Here is a 26,774-nt window from a genome sequence, read left to right as displayed (position 1 = left end):
TTGTGCTTATAATACTAACACATATTATTTCAAAGGTATAAAAAATTAGCTGATTTTATTATTTGTTACCTGACATACCTGGTGCTTGTCATTGTTTTTTTCGAGAAATATAGAAAACTGTTTTGTTTTTTATTAGAATCCTTTTTTACGTCGTCTTGTTACTTCTTTTTTTAATGAGTACTATAGAAACTATTTTTCTTTTCATCGTCCATATGCCAAAGTTTGGAATATTTTGTAGTCATCATCAAAAGTGTAAAGATAGAAACACGTAAATTGGCAAGGAGGTTTTAATTTTTATTCTTAAACATTTATATATAAATGCTCAATAAAATTTTACATATACCTTCCCTTAGTCGCTTATTTTGCGTTCAGTACAATAAAAAAAGGAGTTCCACAAGGATCTGTCTGACCGGTTCAAAATTTTTATAAATGATATGGCAAAGTTAAATTTCTAAGGGTCCATTCAACTTTATGAGAATGACGCAGTGCTTAAGTATGAAGAAAATAATAAACACGACTTAAAATATTCCATCTAAGAGGATTTGGAAATGGTATTTGAGTGTCTTAATGAATATCGTCTTTCAATTAATAAAAGGAAGACAAAATTTATGGTCTTTGGAAATAAAAAAATCAACAATACTTTCTTTCTTCTCGATAATACTATTATTACTACGGTCAAGTCATTCAATTATCTGGGTCTCATGCTTGACAATAAATAAAGATGGTCTGAACATATTGATTTACTCATCAACAAGATTACTTCATATGTGTTTATACTGTTACGACTACGAAACTATCTCTCTGCGGATGCGTAATATTCCATTTTTGTTCCTATTTTGTTAATATTTCTCAAACAAGTTCGAATAAGATCAATGTTCTTCACAAAAAGGCTATTAAAATAATAAATAATTTTCCAATAAGGTACCCTAGCGATGAGCTGTACAATGAAAAATATGTGAGTTTTGAAAACATTTTTAAAAAGGGGCTGTATATGATAGCATTTAAGGTAATAAATAATTTTATAAAACACAATTTCATTTTAAATAGGATGTTCAATATTCACAGTTATAATACAAGGAATAAATCTAATTTTTATCTTAGTCTTTTTAAAACAAACAATCAGAGAACTACCACTAGAACTAAAAAATATTGTTTATGTTCCTCAATTCAATCAATAGATCAATAGATCTCAATAGAAAGAAATAAAAAAGTATATGGGTATAAGCACAAAATAAACAAATTAAGGTTTTAAAATTGCGTGATTAAATTTGAAAAAGTTAAAAATATTTTAGTATTACACTTTTTAACAAGAAAAAAACATTTTTTGAATTGTACCATTTATTGATAATAGTTGCATAGTTTATTTTAAAAATAATTGTTAAATGTTATAATTATAAATTTAGGTTAAAATATTCTATACAATCTCAATATATCTGTATTATGAACATAAGGCATAGGGCTAAGATCAATATGTCTATTTTCTTTTCAGTGATATTGTACATATATAATTATTTATTTTTTTTTTGTTTGAATTATTAAAATATATATATATATATATATTTAACTGTTCTATGTTATATTAAACTGTTAAAATGTTTTGATTTAACGTTTGATATAATCAGATTTATTGAAAACAGCAATATTATCATATAACAGTCAAAACTACGTTAACGAGACTATTCATTATCAATTTTTGTTATTGTTTCTCGTTACTTTTTTAAATTTATATATAAATTTTAAATTTTTTTATGAACATAATTTTACTTTCTACATTTTATCTACCGTAATTTTTTTAAAAATTATCATTATCAACAAGGTACATTAATTTTTGTTGGCACTGCTTAAATTAAAAGCATGTGTCATATGAGTCAGCTGTTTAAATTAAACCATAAAGTACGAAAGAAGAGAAAAATAAAAAAGTAAAATGATCATCGCGTTGTACAATATTACAAAAATCAAGTGCGTTCAGCTTTGTATGATGTCGTAAAAATTCGTAAAATTTTTCAGTTGCAATTTAGACACCGTAAAGTTTAGTTGAATTTATTAATTTATAAAATCATACCGTTTAATTCATTTTTTTAAACGCTTTGGTTTGCCAGTATTTATATAAAAGAATAACACAAAAATTAAATATATAAGTTATATTCCAATTTTTGTAGTTCTTTAATAAATAAAATAAACTGTTAATTTACTTCAAACTTTATCTCTGCTTTTAAAAATAAAGTAAACAGTTTAGTTTAAAACCTTCAACTTTTGTAATACATTTCAAATAAGTAATCGGGATCTGTAAGGTCGAATGCAAAAACAGTAAAAAAGAGTAAGGAAAATCTTTATAAGTATTTATATTAGCTTTACATTCCATATTTTAACAACAATGTAGATGTTATGTATGGGTAACATACAGTACATATTCTAATACAGTGGAAATATAGACCGTGTGGTATTGCGTACTTATATCAAAATATAATTTACATGCATATGTTATAAAAAAGAAATAAAATACCAAATTATAGCCAAATAATTTACTTATCAGTCTTTGTTTTTTTAATATGATTCTTCTATGAATATGCACAAAGCAGACTTTCTTTTTTAAAAGTGATGTAAAGGGAAAAATTTTTATGTGTATATTTTTTTTTATTTTTGTAAACGCAAAAATAGAATTGAATTAAACAAAATTTTAGAAACTAAAAATCGAAAAGTTGTTAAGTCCTTCTATAGGGTAATTTTTTTTTTAAAAATTCAAATACATTTTTTGCAGTTTCGAAATATTTTTCCAAGCCTGGCAAATATTTTATGCTACTTTTGATTATGAAGGCTAAATAAGAATATAAAATGTTGTTCGCTATAAAAATAATTTAAAGAATATTAAAATGTAGTATGATGATCATTCGACTACATATTCGTTTTTATTCACTATTTATTAAGTTTCTAATTATTAAGTTTCTAAGATCGCAGTCCTTCTTTATAAGAACATGAGCACAAAAATTAAATATTAAGAGAACATTTAGCGGAAAATTTCTTGATTTGCTTCCTTCTCTTTCGCACAGTTAAGCAGAAAGTTTCATTTTTATTTGACTTTTTAATCTTTTTTAATGATATTTTTTTAATTTACCCCTTTATTAAATTACAAATAGAAGGCAAAGTTCCAAAATTACTCACATATTATAAACGTTTTCTGAAAATTTTGATAATTTTTGAGGAAGTAAAAGATACATGTAAATAGATACTCATAAATTTTAAATGCGTACGAACATACTGTGCAATACAAGCTCTTTCCAACTCTTATACTGCATATACATATAGATACATCTGCATACATATGTACATACTTGTTTCAACTATGAACATGAACAGATAATGATGTACTAAAAATAAGTTTAAAATAAATTCTTATTTAAGAAAATAAGAAAGGGAGAACTTAGAACTTCTTCTTATATTTTACACATATATTTATATACAGATACATTTAGATATATAAAAATGTATATCTATGCTTACATACACGTGTGTGTATTGATGGCAATACTGAAATTGATTGCATGGACCAAATGACTGGTAATTTGGCTCCAAGGGCTACAAATCTAAAGAAATTTTAAATTCAATTGGACATAGGTATCTACATACATATTCTTTTAAAAATAAAATAAATAATTTCATATACTTATTATGTGTTGATACTTGCATATTTGTGTTTGTACATATATATAATAATGTACGAACAAATAGTCTTAGAGGTTTTGTTGAGTTTAGATTTAGACAGATTTTTGAAATGTACTCTGGTAAATGTTATGTATGTATGTACATATATTGTGAATATGCCCAAGCATAAGTTTATATAATTAGTCTAAAAATAACAAAAATGATATGAATTACACATGCACGAGTACATTCATTTTTAAGTAAATAAGTATATACTATTTTCATACAACATAAATTATGTCTTTAAATGTATTTATAGCTTAGAAAAAACCGAAGAAGAAATAAAAAAGAAACGCAGGGAAAATTCTTAAAAAAGACAAGGGAAAAGTGACGAAAAAATTTCCTTTTCTAAATGTTACAGTTTTATCAATACGCCAAGGTTTCTCCACCAGTTTGGATCGTCGTGTTATTTTTCGGTTTCATTTACATACCTTCTTTTTTATTTAGTTCCTTAGAAAGCTCGGTTTTAATTTTTGTTATTCTTTGTAGGTTTGCATATTTTTCGTGCAGAATAAAATAATTATTTTAATTTATAAAAAATTCGTTATTATTTTCGTATTATTTAATTTATAATTAGATAAAATAAGTGGTTTTCTATAACAGTAAAAGTGCTACAAGCCAAAAAAGAACTTTCAGCGCAGATCATTAAGTAACGAATCTAAAATAATATTAAATAATAAAAGGTGTGAATTTTTAGAATATTGAATGTGTGTATTTTTGAATCACTTGGAAATATATTTTTTTTTCTTAAAGATTTTATTTTGGCATTCACTCATTTGCTATTAAGAAAAGAAACCTTTCTCGAATAAGTGGAGGTTTTTCTAAAATATTAATTACATATTATTAGAATTATTGAGTCCAATTTGAATTCGTTTTTAACTTAACACAAATTTGCAAAACTACATTCATAAATAGTTTATAAAATTAAATTCCCAAGATTTAGCTGAAAATTTCTCAGTATACCAAAAACAGTTCTGTTGATTTATGCAGTTGTTAAAGACTCTTCTTTTCAAAAAGGATCAAAAGGCAAATTCAAAGTTTGACAAGATTAAAAATTTATATACATATGTATCAAATTTCCAAAGCTTAGAAAATTTAAGTTATAAATCAAATAAAATTTAAGTCATACATATATCTAGTCACAAAATATAAGTTATATATGTACTCTTTTTATTAAATTTTTGGAAATGTAGAGAATTTTAGCACATATTGAGTCCGAAATAGTATACATACATACATATTGTGTAAACTTAACACAATAGATAATATACGTAAATCATATTCGTAAATTTACATACATATACGTAAATCATCTATAAGTTTTTATACCCGTACGAACGTATGCTCGAAGGGTATACTAAATTTGCCTTACCGTTTGTAACGTTGAGAAATAACGGTCTTAGATATGGACTCAAGTGTATGTTTTTGATCAGCGTCGAATTTTGAGTTGATTTAGCTTTGTCTGTTCGTCCGTCCGTCCGTCCGCCCGTCCCAACGATAACTCAAACTGCCATACAACTTCAAAAGTTATTTGACTATATCCCAGAAACTATAAAAGCTGTAATATTGATATTTTACACAAGCGAATATATTAGGACCGATGTGCTTGAAAAAATTCGTTAAAATATCTTGGCTCTTTCTGGTAGCTGCCGTACAATTTCAATAGTAGTTTGGCACACACAGTATTTTGAAAAACACAGTAAGGTAATACGGCAACTTAAAGTCATTGTCTGTTCCATAGTCAGTTATGGCTTATTTATTCGCACATAGGATAACCAATTCGTACGGGTATCACAGAGTTGACAAGGTCTCTATTTTTTCTCGTTTTATTTGTTATCAAATATGATTCATTTTACTTATGAAAATAATTAATGTTTTTTATGCCACAACAATGAAAAAAAATAAGTTGGAAATAATATGTGTGTATGTAAGTTTATTGAAATTTGTACTTAGAATTTTTCAAGTTCATTAATCTTATTAATGTGTATATGTATATACATAAATCTTTTAATACCGATGGTGTAATAGAGTTGAACATGAAATATTAAAAATTAAAAGACCTATACAAATTTTAAAATGGATTTATGTACACACATATATAAGTTTCTATGCATATATTTGAATGTATTTTACTCAATATAATTATAAAGAAATTTCATTAAATTAAAACCATAAGCCAAATACCATGCGGTCAAAGACGTTACAAACATTAGTTTAACTTTCATACTAGATTGACACATTTTTGCGGCTTTATTGTTCTTAAAAAAATTGCAAACCACTTGTGGAAAATGAATGCTTGGTAAAGCATGTATGTACATATGTCGTATATAAAAAATAACGTTCATAAGAAGTCATTATAAATTCGGTTTAGTTGTTGTTCGCGGTGTCTCGTAGTATTTTAAACATGTTTATAGTTAATATAATTTTATTACGAGATCATATTTTCAGAAATCGACTATTGCTGCAAAAGATTTTTACGAAATATATGTATATTATGTATGTTCACACATATGAATATACTGCATGCAAAACATAACTTCCGAATACATATGTGTTTATATTCATAACATTGAGCGTAATATTTAGATTGTTTTTAACTAACTTTCCGAGCTTTACATTCTTGTGCATAAACCAGTTGGAATAATCTAAATAACCTGGAAAAAAACTTACTTATGTACTTGTCTGAAGAAGATTAATATACATATGTACACAACATATTTTTGTACATTATATTTGGTTGAGAGTTAAATTAATATAATAAATAATTATGTTCAAATTGTATTTGAAATATACTTGAAATATACCATGATTTTGATTGTACAAAAGCTGGGTTCCTTTTTTTATTATATTAACATCTTTTCTGAATAATCTGGATTAAAGCGCAAATGTTTTTATTAAATATTTTTAAAATATCTCAATTTTTAATTTCAGCTTCAACTTAAACATCAATAATACGTAGATTGAGAGATTCAAGGAGTTTAATTTTCTTTATACTTCGTCAAAATCAAAATGAGAGAAATAGTTCATTTACAAGCTGGTCAATGTGGTAATCAAATTGGCGCTAAGGTAATCAAAAACAAAGTATATACCAAGTAAACTACACATAAACAATTTTTTTAAGAAATTTAAAAAAAAAATTATAATGTGGATTTAACAATACGTATTTCTACTAGTATAAATCTCCTGGTAGTTTATCAATAAATTAAGATTAACTTTTTTAATTCAGTAATTCTATAACTATGAACCCTATGTGTATATCCTAGTTCCTAAAAATTGAAATATATACCAATACCAAAACATAAAATAACTACATAATTATCCAAATATAAGTAATCCAATATCAGATTCCAATTGCCTTTATTGTAACAAAATATTGTTTTGCGCAACATTTAATGATAAACTCTAAAAGTACAAAATATTTTTAACTGGATTATACGCGTAAACATACATATGATAAATATGATTGAACACTATGTTGTGTCTTATACTTATAAACAGCCCCGGATTTATCATACATGCAAAGTATGCATTTGCAATGGGCGATAAAAAATAGGGGCGCCATTGAAAACTTAAAAAACCCCTAAATTTAAAAAAAAAAAATTTTCACCCAAAAAAAAGGATTCCAAGTTTTTTTTTATACATCAATTTATAGCGAAATTAACTTAATAAAATCTACCTACATGCAAACATAATATTTTGTTCCTATACATATTTTCTATTTGCACCATATAACAAAAAATGTTCATAGAATTAAAATTACTCATACATTTCTTTACTCTACACTACTCTTTCATTCTTATTTTTTATGTACTGTATATGCCTATAAACACAGAATATTATTTCACACAGTGTATACATTCAATCGTTCATATATATAAGTGAAATCGTCTCATATAATATACATACATATATAGAAGCAATGTACGCAACAAATAAAAATATTCAAAAATACACATGTACACATAATTTATATTGTCTAATATGAATAAGATCAACACTCATGCGTACACATATAATTATCTCTTAAAGCAAAATTTTTATTTTGCTGAGATTGCTCCCTATCAACACTCGCTCGTACACATATAATTATATCACAAAGCAATGTTTTTATTATGCTTAGTGGCTACACTCGTTCGTACACATTATATTTAAATTGTTTCATACATGCAAAATTTTATTTTTGCTTAGTTGGCGCCCACTCACCAAACAAACAAACACATTATTATAATGTATTACTTTTCTGTATACTATTGCATTAGTAAACAACAAGAACAAAACAAAAAAAACACAAATTAAGAATGAGAATAGAAAGAAATTAGAAAAAGAGAATGAGAGCAATATTCTTAAATGATGGAAAGCATAGCTTGATATTGAGATTGTGTATACCAATATTTTGTTTTTGTTTAACAACAAAAAATTTTGAATGAATTTTAAAATTACATGATCGTTATGAATTTCTACTACTATGTTCTGCTTTCGTTTTTGAAAAAACTGTTATCAATCACAGAATTAAATTTTAATTGATAAAATCTACTACTTATATTGAATTGAAAAAATGTTGTTTAATAATCAAGTGAATGTTAAGAATTTTTATGCTGAATTGATGTAGTGTAAGTGATCCAAAAAATAAGAGTAAAATGAAATGGCGCATAATTTGCTTCACACATTTATCTCCAAAATTAAAACAGTTAAGCAAAACGACATTCTGAAATTTCAAAACCACGAGCCTATAAATACCAGTAAATGCATTTATTTTAATAAAATCTAAAAAATATAATGAACAGTATAAAAGCTTATAGCTATGTACATGAAAAGCTTAGTTTTTAAGTCACAAATTTTAGAACGAAACTTTGATTTTCCTTAAATTTTTGAATGCAAGTCGAAACTTTTTTTATACGCTGCTTCATTTCTCAGGCGATTTGTGAAATAAAAAGCCAAATTTTACGAATAAAAATAAAAATAATTTTTTACTTTTTTTCATATTCAAATAAGCTTTGAAAAAGTTCATTTGATATAATTTTCATAGAACCTTTTACAATAAGTTTCACTTACGTCAAAAAGTAAATTTTTTGGTTGCTAAAATCAAAAAATCAAGTTTAAGTGATTGATATAAATCTGATCATAACCTCATAAAAAAACGTACAGTTAAATAAATTACCTTGTTTTTGAATTTATAAAACAAAAAATTGAAAGTTTAGTTCCAGACTTTAATTCTATAATTCAGCACAATAAGGTTACAAGAAACTGCTTTATGATGCACAATGTGCAATGCCTATTAAATTTTGTTCACAGTAATAAAATAGGTGGAAAGGTTGAAGGGGGGGGGGGGGGGGGGGCGCACTTTTTAGGAACCGCTTAGGGCGACGAATACATCAGAACCGCGCCTGCTTATAAATAAAAATTTTTAAAGTCAGCCGAATTCAAAATACAGAAAATAAAAAATGAAAAATAAAAACAAATGAATCATAATTAATTAATTCAACGGAAGGGAATTTATTTCTTATAAGGTTTCGTATAATTTGTTTATTGAATTTGCAATAATTGCAAATTACTGAAGAAGACTTATTGTTAAATTTAGTATGTCTTAAACTAAATTTAGTTTTTTATACCCTGCACTTCGTGAAGGGTATATTAACTTTGGTATGGAGTTTGTAACTACTTGAAGGAGTCATCTGCAGTATGGACAAATATATATATTCTTGCTTAGCGTAAAATTCTGCGTCGATTTAGACATGTCCGTCCGTCCGATCGCACGTCCGTCCGTCCGATCGCACGATAACTCAAAAACGAATAATGCAATTGACACCAAACTTTCACAAGTTTTTTCTTTTGTGCCAAGGACGAACCCTATTGTTATTGGACTAATTCGAACAACGGGTTTGGGTAGCTGCCATACAACTCAAAGAGTTTATTTTAAATATTTCAAAAACTAATAAAGCTATAAATATAAAATTTTGAATACATGTGTCCAATTATATTCTACACGTGCTCTAAAAATTGTAATGGGGTAGCTGCACCGGTTCGGGTGGCTGCCATACTACTCCAACAGCAAATTTTTTATATTCGGCAAAATAATAAAGTCAGATTCATGAAACTTGGCAGTTATGTGTCCAATTATAGGTCAGATATATTTCTGAAGTTTTAGAGGAATTGCTTGACAGGTTCGGGTACCTGCCATACAACTCCAGAAGCTAATTTTAAATATTTGGAAAAATAATAAAGTCAGATTCATGAAACTTGGCAGTCATGTGTCCAATTATAAATCTAATATATTTCTAAAGTTTTGGTGGGATTGCTTGACAGGTTCGAGTAGCTCCCATACAAGTCAAAAAGCTTATTCTTTATATTTGGAAAAATAGTAAAGTCAGATTCATGAAATTCGGCAGTTGTGTGTCCGATTATAGATCAGATATATTGGTGAAGTTTTAGTGGAATTGCTTGACAGGTTCGGGTACTTGTCATACAACTCCAAAATCTTATTTTACATATTTGGAAAAATAATAAAGTCTGAATCATGAAACTTGGCAGTTGTATGTCGAGTTATAGGTCACATATATTTCTGAAGTTTTGGTGGAATTGCTTGACAGGTTCGAGTAGATCCCATACAAGTCTAAAAGCTTATATTTAATATTTGAAAAAATAATAAAGTCAGATTCATGAAACTTCGCAGTTGTGTGTCCGATTATATCCAATTATAGGTCAGACATGTCCGTGAAGTTTCTATAGAATGATTTCACAGGCAATTGCTATCCAATAATGAGTGTTGCAGGGTATAATTCAATCGTTTTATACCGACTGAAACATTTTTACTTGTTTTATTTACATTATATAGAAATGTGACTGAAATTTAATCGATATTTTACAAATGCTGCTTGACTATTTAAAAGTTTTTAATTTTTTTAACTATTGTTACTTCTAGAATATTTTCGAGTACCTACATAAAATGAAAACGCGTGTTGTATTTCTTTATTTTTTTTTAAAGTTAAATCTTCTGTATTAATAATTTGTCATGAAAAAGGAAAAGTATTTTGTTAAAGGTTTTCACAGCTGGTACCATCATTATTTAAAATTTAACAATAGATTATTAATTGAGTTATTTGAGATAATAAAAGTAATAAAAAAGAACATTTCAGTCGGTCTAAACCGGCTGAATTATATCTTGCACCTAATTGACAATCCAAGTACAAACACTTGTTTTTCAAATATTTAGAATTAACTTTCATGGTTCTATGACAGTAACTCGAACCTGTCAAACCATCCCACAAAAACTTCGGGGATGCCTTTGACCCATAATTGGAAAGATGACTGCTAAATTTCATGAATCTAGCTTAATTATTTTTCTGAATATATAAAATAAGCTGTTGAGTTGTACGCCAGCTACCTGAACCAGTACAGTCATTTTATTAAAATTTTTAGAACATATGTAGAATGTAATTGAACACAAGTATACAAAATTTCATATTTATACCTTTATTCGTTTTCGAAATATTTAAAAGAAGCTCCTTGAGAACTGTTGTAACTGTTGTAACGATTTGTCCAATTACAATAGGATACGTCAAAAGAAACAACATGTGAAAGTTTGATAACATTTTTCTTTATTCGTTTTTGAGTTATCGTACGATCTGACAGACGGACGCACGGGCGGACATGTACAAATCAATGCAGAATTTTACGATGAATAAGAATATATATACATATATATATATCAATACCGCTCCTTCATGTGATTATAAACTCCATACCAAATTTAATATACCATTCATGAAGGTGCAGCGTATAAAAATAACATATGGTAAGAAAACATACGTAACGACAAATATTTCATACCGCAACTGATTTTGCAAGGCAAAATTGAGGGAAGAAGGCGTGTGGGAAGAAAGCAGATGTCTTGGCTCAGAAAGACAGGGAGGCATATAGAAATGTAGTCGCAAACATCCAGTAAGTAGATACGCAGAAGAAGAAGAAGAAGAAGAAGAAAACATATTTCTGCGTTTGCATCAGTGTCAAACTTCTGTGGGTTCGGGATCACCAAAAATTTAAAGTGAAATGAGCGGATGTATGGAGGGGCTAGAAGCTGGTCGGTCGTGGACGTTTCCAAAGGAGAACAGGTTTTGCTTCCCATAAACATTGTTAAGCTTAATATGTACAGGTGATTTAGAAAGGTATATATCATAACATATACCATTGGTTAGGGGTTAAAGGATCAAAAATGAGTAAAACTTTTGTTTCGGTATGGGCATCAAATCTTAAGTGCTTCCGAGATACAAACATTTTACCGGATTTTCAATTAAATGTCAAATAAATTCCAATTTGCTCAATCTTTTTTGTTTGTGAACTCTCGTTACGAAAAGATAGAGGCTTCTTACATACACATATCTTTTGAAAGCTTTCTCTTTTTCTTTAGCGCCCCAGTTTCTTAAGAAATTCTTCGAAACTTTAAATTTTTTTCATATTTAAACTCCATATAAATTTGGAACCTCTGATCTTGATGGCCTGGCATTACTTTCTTTAAAATCGTAAGTCAAAAAAGCATTTCTAATGAGAGCTCATTGAAGATTTTAATTTTATTTTCATTTACATCAGCAACTTAATTTTTGCATCAAATGAAAGGAAATCTACCTCATTTTATAATATCGTAACAGATTAATTTGTAATTTCTAAAAACTTCGTTGTTTAAAAAAATATATACATACATATATTTGAAGCGACAATTTCAGAAAAAAATAGAACTTTATGGCCATATAAGAAGTAAGTATAAGATTATGGTTATATGTCTTCAATGTTGCAAGTTTACGTAATTTCATTATCGTAATTAAATATACTTATAATATAATTTATGTATATATTTTAGTGTAATAAAAATATCAAACATTTGTAAGTTTATAGTTACGATTATATAAATGTTTCCTTAACATATCAAGGAATGTATTGGAAAAATGAAGTATAAGTCATCATAATTGACTTTTGACATTGTCGTGATGAAAATTTTATTTATCGACTTATAAACTATATAAGAATATAAATCGACTGATATATCTCGATTTTGACTGAATAGATTTCCTCGAATATTTATATCTAAGTTTACTTGAAGCATGATACGATTTGATCAACTTTTGGGGTATGTCAAATTACATTTTTTATTTTTTTTTAAGAAAATATTTAACAGTTTAATATGGAATTTTAGATATAAGCTTTTTCTGGCAGTATGAGAAGCTATCTAATTTTTCGTTACCGGAACATACTAATAAAGTCTTATGCATTGAATTAATTAATAAATTTAAGACAAATTATCGTTTTTCTAGGTGTGTTAAGTAAACTAGACAATAGTTTGCGGTCCCGTATATGCTGATCACATCAGATTTTTTTTATCTCAATATAGAACACTTTAAACTCAATATAGGTAAAGTTTTTTCATTTAGAAGTGGATTCTTCTTAATTTGAAAGTGAGATTTTTTAATCTGGCTATGATATTTTTTTATTATTTTTTTTTTTTTTTCTTTGTTCACTCCTAGAAGGAGCATAGGGCTAGTGCATGATTTCTCATGCACTAGTTTCATAGCGTCATAGAGTTTTAACTAGGTAGGTGACTAACCTGCCGTAGTTTTTATTTATATATTAATTATTTGAGGTTACTAATATTTACTATTTATTTTTCTTAGTTTTTTTTTAATATCGAATATTAGGAATATTTGAAAATTACTTGTATAATATTTTTATTAGTTTGTATATTAAGTTATAATAATATTGAATATAATTTTTATAGTGACCTGACCGGGGGAACCCGAGACCCTTCGGTTAAAGGACCGGTGCCATAACCACTGCACCAATGGTCAGATATTTTTTTATTATAAATTATTCATATTAAATTCAAATTTAAGAAAATGAAATCGATTTTTGAGTACGCACACATACAAAATGAAATTTCATTTTTTAGTTTCATAACTTTTTACTTTTCATTGGATTCGCGGAGCTTTACTACCATATTTTAATCAAAGTTCATTTTATTAAAGTCATACCTAAAAATCTTAAATAAAATTTGGCAACATTCATAATAATTTTGGAAATTCAAAGATTTTGAAAAGAAAAATTGACAAAGTTGTAAGATTTTTTTTTTTAACATTTGTAGTAGGTTGCTCATGGAGTGAAAACGTTCTTTGTGATCAATGATTTAAAAAAATTTTTTTGGTGAAAATAAATTTCTTAAAAATATTGTTAGTGATTTGAAAACATTAAAATATTAGTGTAGTGATTTTATAATAACAATTAACTTACTTTCGTAGGTTACAACATTATAATTTAAAGTAGTGATATAATTTTTTGTATTAAAATTAACTATTGTTATATTGATATTTGAAAAGAATATTGTTTATATATGATAAACAGTGGTTGCTATAGCAAAATTATAATTTTTAGTAATTTTATTATTCGCAATTGCGGGCCATGAAATGGGCATTTCGGGTAATTTCTTCGGGCCTTTGACTGCTTTGGATTATTGGCATAACTTGCCGGGTAAACTTAAGAAAAGGAAATTGTCGGTAAAAATTAATTTTGCAAAACACTTTGAAGAATTTCCTATATTAGGTTCGAGTGAGGTTAGTTTGAAAAAATTGTGTCAGAAAAAATTCGTAACAATGAAGTTAATTGATTCTGAGAAACCGATGCGTGCATTCAATATTTATATTGTTTCAAAACTCATTAGTAGCCAAGCTAAGCCGGATTTTAATAAGGACGGAAACATAATTATAGAGTACCAAATAGAATTAGGTAATATTGGTGTGTTGTGAAGCCCAACAACAATTTAAATCAATCAAAAGGGACCTTTTACTCTAGAAATTTTTAAATTGAACTGATAACGAAATCTTGGAAGGCCTTAAGGAAAAAGCAAAGGTGTTATCAGAATTTATAGATATAAAAAGAAATTTTCTTTGATGATATTACCAAAGAAAACTACTCAGGACTAGTGCAAGTCACCCTCGATACCACGGAACATCCTAAAGAAGTATAAGTGGGTTTTTTGACAATTAATGTTAGAAAATTCTACCCTGTCCCAATGAAATACAAGTTGTGCCACAGGATTGGATACAAGTTTAAATTGAATATGCTACAGAGTGCGAGCCCATTAAATGTATAAATTGCATTAGTTCATCCTTCGATGATAGGTACTCAGCAGATTCAAAAGAATGTCCTCCAAAGGAACGAATATCAAAGTAAAGAATATCCTTAAATTAATCACAGACAATAGAATAACACGCAAAAGAGCTATCAAGAAATATAATGAATTTAACAAATTTATCGCAACTTAAAACTCCAATAAAAATAACTACTTCTATTAATAAATAATAACTCTTCATTTTCTGAATTAGTATCAATAGTAAAGAAACGATTGTATCAATAAAATAACTTCACTGACAAATAACAAATAAAGCCATAGATTCCTCAAATAATGTAAATATAGATATAATAAGTACATTTGATAAGCAAGCTGCTCTTAACAAAATAACACAGGCAGTTCTTGAAGGCTGCGAAAAAATTAGGACCTTTTTTCTTTACGTAAATCACATGCTGTTAATTCTTGTGTTTCAAGTTTTAAAAATAATAAAACTTCTTCAAAAAATATTTTAAATTCGGCTAGCGACCATTTTTTTTCGGGAAACTCAGATATTGAAGATAATTTAATTAAAAAAATCAAAATAAAACCATTATTCAATATTAAAATAAAAATAATTTTTCCATTAATAACAAAATATTAATTATAGCATTATTTCAACTATAGCAAGTAATTTTTATGGTAAATTTTACGCATAATACAAAAAATTTCTCGGTTTTTCTGCTAAAATTATATAAGGATTTCATTTCCTGAAACCTGACTTAGATTTCAGCATTGATAAATATAGGCCTCGCATTTTGGCTCTTCAAGAAACCCATTTAAAGAAGTCCAATATGCCTTGGAAATATAGGAATAGAAATTTTTATTTTAAAAATTCTATTCAATTCTTCTGGAGGCGTTGGTTTTTAATAGATACTACCCTAGATTTCAAAAAAATTGATTTGGGAGTCGGAGTGGTAGCAATAGGGGTTGAGGTTGCAATGTCAGGCCTTTCCAATAGAACCTTAATTATTAATACGTATTTTCGGTCGAAAAATGCTTTTAATAAGCAAGTGTTACAAAGAATTTATGAAAGAGCCTCTGTACCTGGGCCCTATTGCAAACACTTATCACTTAAACGAACAGACTCAAAGGAAAAAAACTTGCCGTTTTGAAAATTATTATAATATATGCTTAATTGTAACACGTGATAAACGAAAGTTTTCTAATGTATTACAATCAAGTTCATAGCTTATTCTTGGTCGTATCTACGATCAGATGCTTATAGACCTTCTTCTTCAAAAAGTTTTTCGAACCGATTCATTACCGACAGTATTGTGTAAACAATAGGTAGGTTATGTGATGGCAACAAATTTTGCATATCGAGTTTTCGGTGGTAACGTACTTCTCCATAGTAGGGAAGTGTAAATAAACTATTTTTAGCAACCTGTCGGTCTGTCCGTCTATCGGTCTGTCGGTCTGTCCGTTTTTGGGTCTGTCGGTCTGTCGGTCTGTGTGTGCACGCGTGTATCTCAAGTTCGGCTGAACCGATTTTTATGAAATTTTATATGTAAGTTTGTTTCCACCATGGCACGGATCGATCAACTTTTGGTATATAACAGGCCTCGGGAACTGCACTTTTTAGCGGGCCTGTTTTACATTTTTGAACATTTTGAAGAAAATATTTAACCGATTTACTTGAAATTTTATATATAAGCTCAGCTCGACCGTCCGCAAAAATTCGTATGTTTTGGAAAAAATCAGGCATCGGCAACTAGACGTTTACTACGGGCCAAATATACATTTTTGTGTATATAAAGAGAAATAATCAACCGATTTCATTGAAATTTAATATATGAACTCCTCGTATTAAAACAATAAACATATAAATTTTGTGGAAAGATCAGGGCTCGAGAACTGATTTGCGGGCCGATTTTACATTTTTCACCATATCCACAGAACAAATTGTTGGAATTTCTTGAAATTTGATATTTGAGTTCTGGTTGTTACCGAAACTAACTGGCGCGCATTTCAGGGAATTCGGTAGCACAAAGCGAAACTCTACTAAGAGCCAAATTTACATTTTTCTAAGTATGTTAACTGTAAGCTTACTAATGTCCTAAAAATTGGAAAGAAGTATTTAACAGACATTTTTATAATATTCTGTAACACTTTCATTTAACTAGACAATACACAATGCGGTCGGTTATGTGCTGACCATATCAGATTTTTTTTTAATTTAATTATACATTTTTCTAAACTTTACTCGCAACTTAATATATTTTTATTTTTAAAGTACTTATTGCATTAATTACCCCATCAAGAGTGATTCTTGGCTTAACTTTGCCTTAAACCTCATAATATAAAATGTACATACATATATCATATTTGTACGTACATACATACGTGTGGCATATATACATATATGTTATGGGCAATGTGGTGCACATTAATTTTAGCCGGATTTTATGAATAATGATTAATTGAAGTCACATTGCCAATAGCACAATATATACATATAAATACACATTTATGTTATTTTATGTTTGTTGTATGCATAAATATAAGTTTGTGTAATTAAATTCAATACACTTTTCTTTATTATACCCGTACGAACGTATGTTCGAAGGGTATACTAAATTTGCCTTACCATTTGTAACGCTAAGAAATAACGGTCTTAGATATAGTATGTTTTTGATCAGCGTCAAATTCTGAGTTGATTTAGCTTTGTCTGTCCGTCCGTCCGTCCGTCCGTCCTAACAATAACTCAAAAACTAATTGAGCTAAGTTCACCAAATTTTCACAAATGATTTATTGTAGTAAGTTCCAGAACCCTATTTAAATTGGACATGATCGAGGTACCGGTTCGGGTAGCTGCCATACAACTTCAAAATTTATTTGGCTATATCTCAGAAACTATAAAACTTGTGGTATTGAAATTTCACACAAGCGAATATATTAGTAGGGTCAATGTGTATAATAAAAGTCGTTGAAATTACTTGGCTGCTTCTGGTACCTGCCATACAACTTAAAAAGTTATTTGGCTGTATCTCAGAAACTATAAAAGCTATGGTATTGAAATTTCACACAAACGAATTCAAAATTTATTTGGCTATATCTTAGAAACTATAAAAAGTGTGGTATTGAAATTTCCCACAAAAGAATATATTAGTAGGGCCAATGTGTATGATAAAAGTCGTTGAAATTACTTGGCTCTTTCTGGTACCTGCCAAACAACTTCAAAAGTTCTTTGGCTATATCTCTGAAACTATAAAAGCTATGGTATTGAAATTTCACACAAGCGAATATATTAGTAGGACCAATGTGTTTGATGAAATTCGTTAAAATTTCTTGGCTCTTTCTGGTAGCTGCCATACAACTTAAATAGTTGTTTGGCACACACAGTATTTTGAAAAACACACAGTACTGAAATTTTGCATAAGTTAATATGGTAATACGGCAACTTAAAGTCATAGTCTGTCCTATAGTCAGTTATGGCATCTTTATTTGCACATAGGATAACAAATTCGTACGCGTATCACAGAGTTGAAAAGGTCAACTCTATTTTCTTTCTCGTTTTCCTTTAAATTCAAGAGAAATTTTTTTTAGCAAAATATGAAAAGTGAAATTCCTCCAATCAAAAAAGTCGATAAGTTATCAAATAATTTAATGCAAAGTGATAAGTAAATTTTTTTGGCGCAAGCAAAAATGCTAATTTTTAGCTAATTTGATAAACTTTTCGCTTATCACTAAGCAAAAAATTACTTACACTCTTTTTCAGTGAATTCTTTTCAATATTGATAAGCTTATAGAGTACTTATCATTTTCACTTTTCACGAAAATTTTATAAATTTTTTTATAAGTTGAAAAGTAGTAAGTGATTTTGGGCGATTTTAACTGTAAAAATCAACTATGGGGAGATCGAACATGTAACAGGAGAGAAAAAATAGTGGAAAAATGGCTTGAAGATCATGAAAAAATATGTATTCTTCAGGATGGCTCACCAAGTTTTCTTCAAATATGGGATACTATAGCATAATAGATTTATCTTTTGTGCACAAAGGCGTAGCTGATAAACTTCGCTGGAGTTTAACTGATAATGTAAAGGGTTATGATCATATTCCTATAATTATTCAGACGATAGAAATAAGTGAAATATTACTAAAAACTAAAAGCAGATTTATAAGGAAATAAGTTGAAAATGAAATAACCGGAGAAAATTCGGCTTAGAAATAGCAAAAGAATTAGGAGGGAAATTACAGTCAAGAAGCTTCAAATTTAATAACAGGCCAAAAAATGAAATGTGAAGAATTTGCCAATAGTATAAAGAATTGCAATCTTTCTAGCACTTGGAAAAAGTCCAAGAACTTTTTATAGAATGAAAAATTTTCTAGTAAAATTTATATTGAGGTAAATGTAGAACTTCTCACTGATCCGGCAAAGATAGTAAGTGTTTTTGCAAACTTGGTTCAGTCAAAACATCAAGCCTTATATAACATAAATTATAAACCTTGAAGACGAGTCTTATGAATTTGTTGAAAGCGATTTTTATTTAAATTTGGGAGATTCGCTGGAGGAAAAAATTTCATGGGATGAATTAAAAGCAACTATTAAATCTTTGAAAGGGTCAATTCCTGGTCCTGATGGGATAATGTATAGGACGATTGAAGAATCCGGCACTCCTTTTCTGTTACGGCTTTTAAATTTCTATAATGAAATTCTTAAGAATGGTATTATTCCACAAGTTTGGAAAATTGAACACTAAAGCCGATTAAAAAGCTTAATAAGGCTCAACATCAAATAAATAACTACAGAAATATATTTTTACTTAATACCATGCGAAAAATATTTCAAAAATTATTTCTAAAATACTTAATTATGTAGCAGAGAACATTCTCAGTGATTCAATTCACGGTGATTATTTTGTGAATTTAGAACTTAAGAACAAAGGCCGCATGGATTTAGTAAGTTATGATCTTCATCAGGCTTTCGATTTCGTGCACAAAAGAATAATATTAAAAGTTCTGGGCTGTCTGTCCAGTAAAATTAAAATAAAGATGGGAATTCCTCAGGGTTCCTCTTTGCCTGTTACACTTTTTAATGTTTTCATGAGCACTTTACTCAACCACATGATAAATTTTCCAGAAATTAAGCTTTTTATCTAGGCTGATAAAGTATTGACGTGCTGGGCAGGTGATAGAATGACAAGAGAGGGAAGCATATGCCGGGCCCTTCAATATTTAGATGATTGGACGAAAGAACATGGCTCTAGCTTTTCTAAAGACAAAACAGAAGCCATTCATTTTTGTCAAAAACGTACTTGTGTGAAACCAATATTTAATCACACAGAATTAAGTACAACATACATACTATCAATGTTATTAACAAAGTGAAGAAAATAAATGGTTTGTTAAGATTTCTATGTAGCAGCAGATGTGGCTCGCCTCCTGAAACAGCACTGAGAATAGCTTGGTCTCCAGTTATGAGTACAATTGATTTTGAATTGAATTTCTATGATTATTCAGCTAATTTACAATCCAATTTACAATCAAGCACATTTTATCTGAATGTGAAATCACAAAGGATTCTTGGCCTATTTGAAGGTAACCCCCTATCAAGGCACTTACAAATGACTCCATTGAAGACAGGAAAATGTTAAACAGGCTATTAATGATTCATGGCTTGTGGAATAAAATTTAAATCAGCTAATTTTTTATAACTTATCATTTTGAAACTAAGAATTTTACTGAAAAATTTTTGTCATAATTATTTTTCACAGCTTGCATTCCTGAGGAATTTTGATAGAAGAACTGATTAATTTTTAATATCATTATTCTAATCAATCGTAATTATTAAATATTGCATATATTCAGGAGAAATGTTATTTATATAATTGATTATTACTTGTTTAACAGCTTTCATAGCAGGTAACAATTTGGAAATTGATGATTATGATGAATGTAATAATTTTAATTTTTATTAATTTTTTTAATTTATTATGAAAAATAGAAAAATTTTGTTTTTATTTACTTCGTTAATTAAATGAAATATAATTTTGTCATTACCTTCAACTAGTAATTTAGATTTAAAAAAGAAGAAGTTAATTTTTGTTAGATAAGCTTTATTTGTAAATGTTAGAATATTATAATTAACTTTAAATCGTTGGCTAACAGATCAATTTATTAAGAATCATCAAGGGGAAGATATGTAAAAATTTTGTTATTTTGTTATTTATATACATATAAAATTTCAACTTTCCGTCTTTAAGAATGTAAAAGTTTTGTAAACATGTCCAGGGATGGACAGACAGACAGTATGCAATAATAAGCACTTTTTTTCAAAATTTTTTTGGGAAAGTGCTAAAAGAGAGACAAGTTACCTGTTTTTGGGTTCTTTACTTAATTCCAAAGTTCCTTGCTAATTTAGGTTCTTTATTTAAATTAACAAAATTCAAGGAATAAATATAATTTAGTCTCTTAATGAAATTGAAATCAAAAGTCAATTTCTGCATTTGGAATTAAAAAAAGTAGATCTTGTTACTTTCAAGCGAAAAGAATTGACCATATTTTTTGATTTAGTTTTTATGATACTTTTTTTATTTAACTTCTACAATTTCTCAAATTGAGAAGTATTATTTAAAATATGGTAGAAATATTTCTAATATTTTCTAATAAAAAATCACAGAAATTTGATTTGCAATGGAGAAAGTTTTTGTTTTAAAAAAATCGCATTTTACACGTTCGCTACCGGAGCTTGACAAGAAAAGCTTGTACCACAGACCATGGAAATTTTTGTTATGAAATGACTTTAAATGGCATTAAAATGGCAACTATTAAATCTTTGAAAGGGTCAATTCCTGGTCCTGATGGGATAATGTATAGGACGATAGAAGAATCCGGCACTCCTTTTCTGTTACGGCTTTTAAATTTCTATAATGAAATTCTTAAGAATGGTATTATTCCACAAGTTTGGAAAATTGAACACTAAAGCCGATTAAAAAGCTTAATAAGGCTCAACATCAAATAAATAACTACAGAAATATATTTTTACTTAATACCATGCGAAAAATATTTCAAAAATTATTTCTAAAATACTTAATTATGTAGCAGAGAACATTCTCAGTGATTCAATTCACGGTGATTATTTTGTGAATTTAAAACTTAAGAACAAAGGCCGCATGGATTTAGTAAGTTATGATCTTCATCAGGCTTTCGATTTCGTGCACAAAAGAATAATATTAAAAGTTCTGGGCTGTCTGTCCAGTAAAATTAAAATAAAGATGGGAATTCCTCAGGGTTCCTCTTTGCCTGTTACACTTTTTAATGTTTTCATGAGCACTTTACTCAACCACATGATAAATTTTCCAGAAATTAAGCTTTTTATCTAGGCTGATAAAGTATTGACGTGCTGGGCAGGTGATAGAATGACAAGAGAGGGAAGCATATGCCGGGCCCTTCAATATTTAGATGATTGGACGAAAGAACATGGCTCTAGCTTTCCTAAAGACAAAACAGAAGCCATTCATTTTTGTCAAAAACGTACTTGTGTGAAACCAATATTTAATCACACAGAATTAAGTACAACATACATACTATCAATGTTATTAACAAAGTGAAGAAAATAAATGGTTTGTTAAGATTTCTATGTAGCAGCAGATGTGGCTCGCCTCCTGAAACAGCACTGAGAATAGCTTGGTCTCCAGTTATGAGTACAATTGATTTTGAATTGAATTTCTATGATTATTCAGCTAATTTACAATCCAATTTACAATCAAGCACATTTTATCTGAATGTGAAATCACAAAGGATTCTTGGCCTATTTGAAGGTAACCCCCTATCAAGGCACTTACAAATGACTCCATTGAAGACAGGAAAATGTTAAACAGGCTATTAATGATTCATGGCTTGTGGAATAAAATTTAAATCAGCTAATTTTTTATAACTTATCATTTTGAAACTAAGAATTTTACTGAAAAATTTTTGTCATAATTATTTTTCACAGCTTGCATTCCTGAGGAATTTTGATAGAAGAACTGATTAATTTTTAATATCATTATTCTAATCAATCGTAATTATTAAATATTGCATATATTCAGGAGAAATGTTATTTATATAATTGATTATTACTTGTTTAACAGCTTTCATAGCAGGTAACAATTTGGAAATTGATGATTATGATGAATGTAATAATTTTAATTTTTATTAATTTTTTTAATTTATTATGAAAAATAGAAAAATTTTGTTTTTATTTACTTCGTTAATTAAATGAAATATAATTTTGTCATTACCTTCAACTAGTAATTTAGATTTAAAAAAGAAGAAGTTAATTTTTGTTAGATAAGCTTTATTTGTAAATGTTAGAATATTATAATTAACTTTAAATCGTTGGCTAACAGATCAATTTATTAAGAATCATCAAGGGGAAGATATGTAAAAATTTTGTTATTTTGTTATTTATATACATATAAAATTTCAACTTTCCGTCTTTAAGAATGTAAAAGTTTTGTAAACATGTCCAGGGATGGACAGACGGACAGTATGCAATAATAAGCACTTTTTTTCAAAATTTTTTTGGGAAAGTGCTAAAAGAGAGACAAGTTACCTGTTTTTGGGTTCTTTACTTAATTCCAAAGTTCCTTGCTAATTTAGGTTCTTTATTTAAATTAACAAAATTCAAGGAATAAATATAATTTAGTCTCTTAATGAAATTGAAATCAAAAGTCAATTTCTGCATTTGGAATTAAAAAAAGTAGATCTTGTTACTTTCAAGCGAAAAGAATTGACCATATTTTTTGATTTAGTTTTTATGATACTTTTTTTATTTAACTTCTACAATTTCTCAAATTGAGAAGTATTATTTAAAATATGGTAGAAATATTTCTAATATTTTCTAATAAAAAATCACAGAAATTTGATTTGCAATGGAGAAAGTTTTTGTTTTAAAAAAATCGCATTTTACACGTTCGCTACCGGAGCTTGACAAGAAAAGCTTGTACCACAGACCATGGAAATTTTTGTTATGAAATGACTTTAAATGGCATTTGTCTTGTAATATTATATTTATAACATTAGAATAAAAAAATGTTATTATTTTCAGGCCAAGAACACTTTGCAGTTATTTCATTGTTCTATTAAATCTGTTTTTGCCACAAAAATAGTGCAACACCGTAGCAAAAACTGATAAGATAGTCACGCCGCACATTTGCGACGCCGGGCTCAAAAGCAAGAACCGATGCGTCGCATAAAATAATAACTATCAAATTGAAGTTACTACAAATCTACCATTAAAATTTAAATATGTGTACATCAGTATAGTTACTCTTACTACAATTGTAGTTTTTTACTACATTTTGGTATTTTATACTACCATGCAACTGCAAAGCCATTTTTACTACTTTTTTGCATTTATACAAGATTTTTTTACATTCGTTTATAAAAATTATTTAAAAATAATTATAACATTGTTTCAAAAACGTTGCCGCGAAAAAAACATCTAACCTTGAAATTTCATATTACTGAAAACTCGCAGTTGTCATCGTCAATACGAAGTATATGCCATAGTATACCATTTTTGCATGAAGTTTCACAAATATTTCTTTAGCAATTTCATTGTCAATATACTTAGAAATTTCTTATCAATTAATGTTGATCTAGTTTTAAACCCAGGGTTGGCAGAATTAGTTGTGCTTTTCTAATTTTTTCTCTTTTGTTCTTTTCATTTTGAATAGAACTCTTTTTCAGACCTCTTTTCGTATTCGAAAGTGTAAATAAACTAACTGTCGTTCTGTGTGTGCGCGTTTGTATCTCAAGCTCCGATTTTGATAAAATTTTATACGTAAGTTTATTTCGACTATGGCACGGACTGATCAACTTTTGTGATATATCAGGCCTCAAGAACTAGACCTTTTGACTGTCTTACATTTTTGTTCATTTTGAAGTAAATATTCAACAGATTTACTTGTCAGCAACTGGATTTCATTTAAATTTAATATTTAAATTCGAATAATATTAAATTCAAACTGTTTTAACAGTGAACCTATAAATTTTTTGGAAAAAGCAGGCCGCAGAAACTGATCTGGGGACAATTTTACATTTCTTATCATAAACTACGGAACAAATTGATGAATTTCTTGAAATTTAATAATTGAATTCCGCTTGTTACTAGAAGATACCGACGACTTTTCGTATAATTCGGACAGCACAAAATGAAACTCTGCTAAAAGCCAAATTCACATTTTTCTAGGCACGTTAACTAAAAGCTTACTAGTGTTTTTGCAAATTGTAAAGAAGTGTTTATATGCATTTTCATAATACACTGGAATACTTTGACTAATTTAGACAATACACATTGCGGTCGGTTATGTACTGACCACATCAGATTTTTATTTCATATAAGACAAAAAACGCTCTTACAATAGAAAGTGGCATTTTATTTTATTTAATTATGCTAGTGTTTTATCAAACTCATCATATTAGAACCAAAGTTGCACACCTTTCAAACCGACCGATTTTTCAAAATTTTTTCTAAACTTTTGTGATGATCGGATGGTTAGTTTTTACTGAGGTTAGATTTAGAATTAAGAAAACCAAAAAAAAAATTTAAAACGAGTACTTATTAGTTTCACTCTGTCCGCTCGTCCGTCTCTGGACCCGTTTACAAAACTTCAGGATAGGAAGCTAAAATTTCATATATACTCAAATCTTTACTAGAAACTAATTTACGTTTAAGAAAATTTTTACTTATTTCCCCTCCGTTAAAGAACTACACGCCCTCAAAACCCTAAAAGTGCTTTTTTATATCAATTTACAGTAGCAAAACCATAAGCATTTTTACAATTTTGCAAACGCAAAGAAGGTTGGCTTCTTCCAAAAAAGGGGCTTTAAAATTTACCGTTATCTAAAATTCATTTTGTTCAAATTTTTAATATCCTTTTAGTTCCAGATCGCTGGTTTTATGAGCCTAAAATATTAAATTTGTAAAATTTAAATTTTTGGCACCAAGTTTTTATAAATGCAAAAAACTAACGGTAAATGCCATGCTTTTAAGAAATATAATGGGTCAAATGCTAAATATACAAATTTATAAAGTCTAAATCGATTTCTAAACGAAGAGCAAATTATTCTCGACAATGTAACAAATGTTGTTACTTTGTTTGAAGAATTCATATCAAAATTCAATGAAAAAGTTAACATCATATCGTAGTACTAGAAAAAAAATAATAAAATTGAAAACCCATGGATTGATAATGAACTACTTCAAGCTGCGAATGCAAAAAATTTTTGGCATTCAAAATGAAGGATATATTTTACCAAAAAATTTTCTGAGAACGCTAACAATTCCTCAAAAACGTGTCACTATATTAATGAAATTTTGTGTAAATCAAAACAAAATAGTTTATTAAATGGTTCAAACAAAAAAGAAGAACTACAAAAAATAAACGAACTAAATCGGCACTTTGCAACTATTGGAGCCGTTTTATGAACGATTCCACACAAAAAAGTATTTCAAATTACAGAAAGTGAACAAAGAACAAATTTACAATATTGTTAAGCATTTTAAAAATTTGAAAGCTTTGGATACATTCAATATGTCAACCGAAATACTTAAAAGTTGCAACGAAAATTTATGCTGATCAATATCGGTTCTGGTAAACAAATCACTAAATGGCGGAATATTCCCAAACCAACTAAAAATTGGAAAAATAGTATCAGTATTTAAAACAGGCAATAAGAATGATTTTAAAAACTACAGACCAATATGTATAGAACCGGTTTTGGGAAAAATCATTGAGAAAGTTGTCAATAACCAACTAGGAGAGTTTCTAAATAAAGAAAACTTGCTTCATAAGTACCAATATGGATTTAAGAAGAAATCTACCACTGAAACAGCTCTTGTGGACATTGTAACTTGCGTTCAGAATTTAAAAGATAAAAACAAAATGGTATCCTTAGTATTTATGGACTTGGCAAAAGCGTTTGATACTGTCGAT

General features: G+C 28.2%; 1 protein-coding gene across 3 annotated transcripts in view; it reads left to right on the top strand.

The window, feature by feature from the left end:
* Positions 1 to 26,774, top strand: part of LOC129606243 (tubulin beta-3 chain) — a 112,968-nt gene that overhangs the window by 27,612 nt on the left and 58,582 nt on the right. Inside the window, exons 1-2 of one of the 3 annotated variants that reach the window (XM_055516447.1) lie at positions 2,200 to 2,317; positions 6,631 to 6,765. In XM_055516447.1, coding sequence (XP_055372422.1) covers positions 6,709 to 6,765 — 57 coding nt within the window. In that variant the 5' untranslated portion in view covers positions 2,200 to 2,317; positions 6,631 to 6,708. Of the gene's footprint in view, positions 1 to 2,199; positions 2,318 to 4,149; positions 4,383 to 6,630; positions 6,766 to 26,774 lie in introns of those variants that run through there. The other 2 variants (XM_055516445.1, XM_055516448.1) reach the window with 2 other exon arrangements.

The sequence above is a fragment of the Condylostylus longicornis genome, unplaced genomic scaffold (assembly GCF_029603195.1).
Source record: "Condylostylus longicornis isolate FDR11 unplaced genomic scaffold, ASM2960319v2 ptg000018l, whole genome shotgun sequence".
Classification (NCBI taxonomy): Eukaryota; Metazoa; Arthropoda; class Insecta; order Diptera; family Dolichopodidae; genus Condylostylus; species Condylostylus longicornis.
The sequence above is the reverse complement of the archived record's forward strand: the minus strand, read 5'-3'. Positions and strand labels throughout refer to the sequence as shown.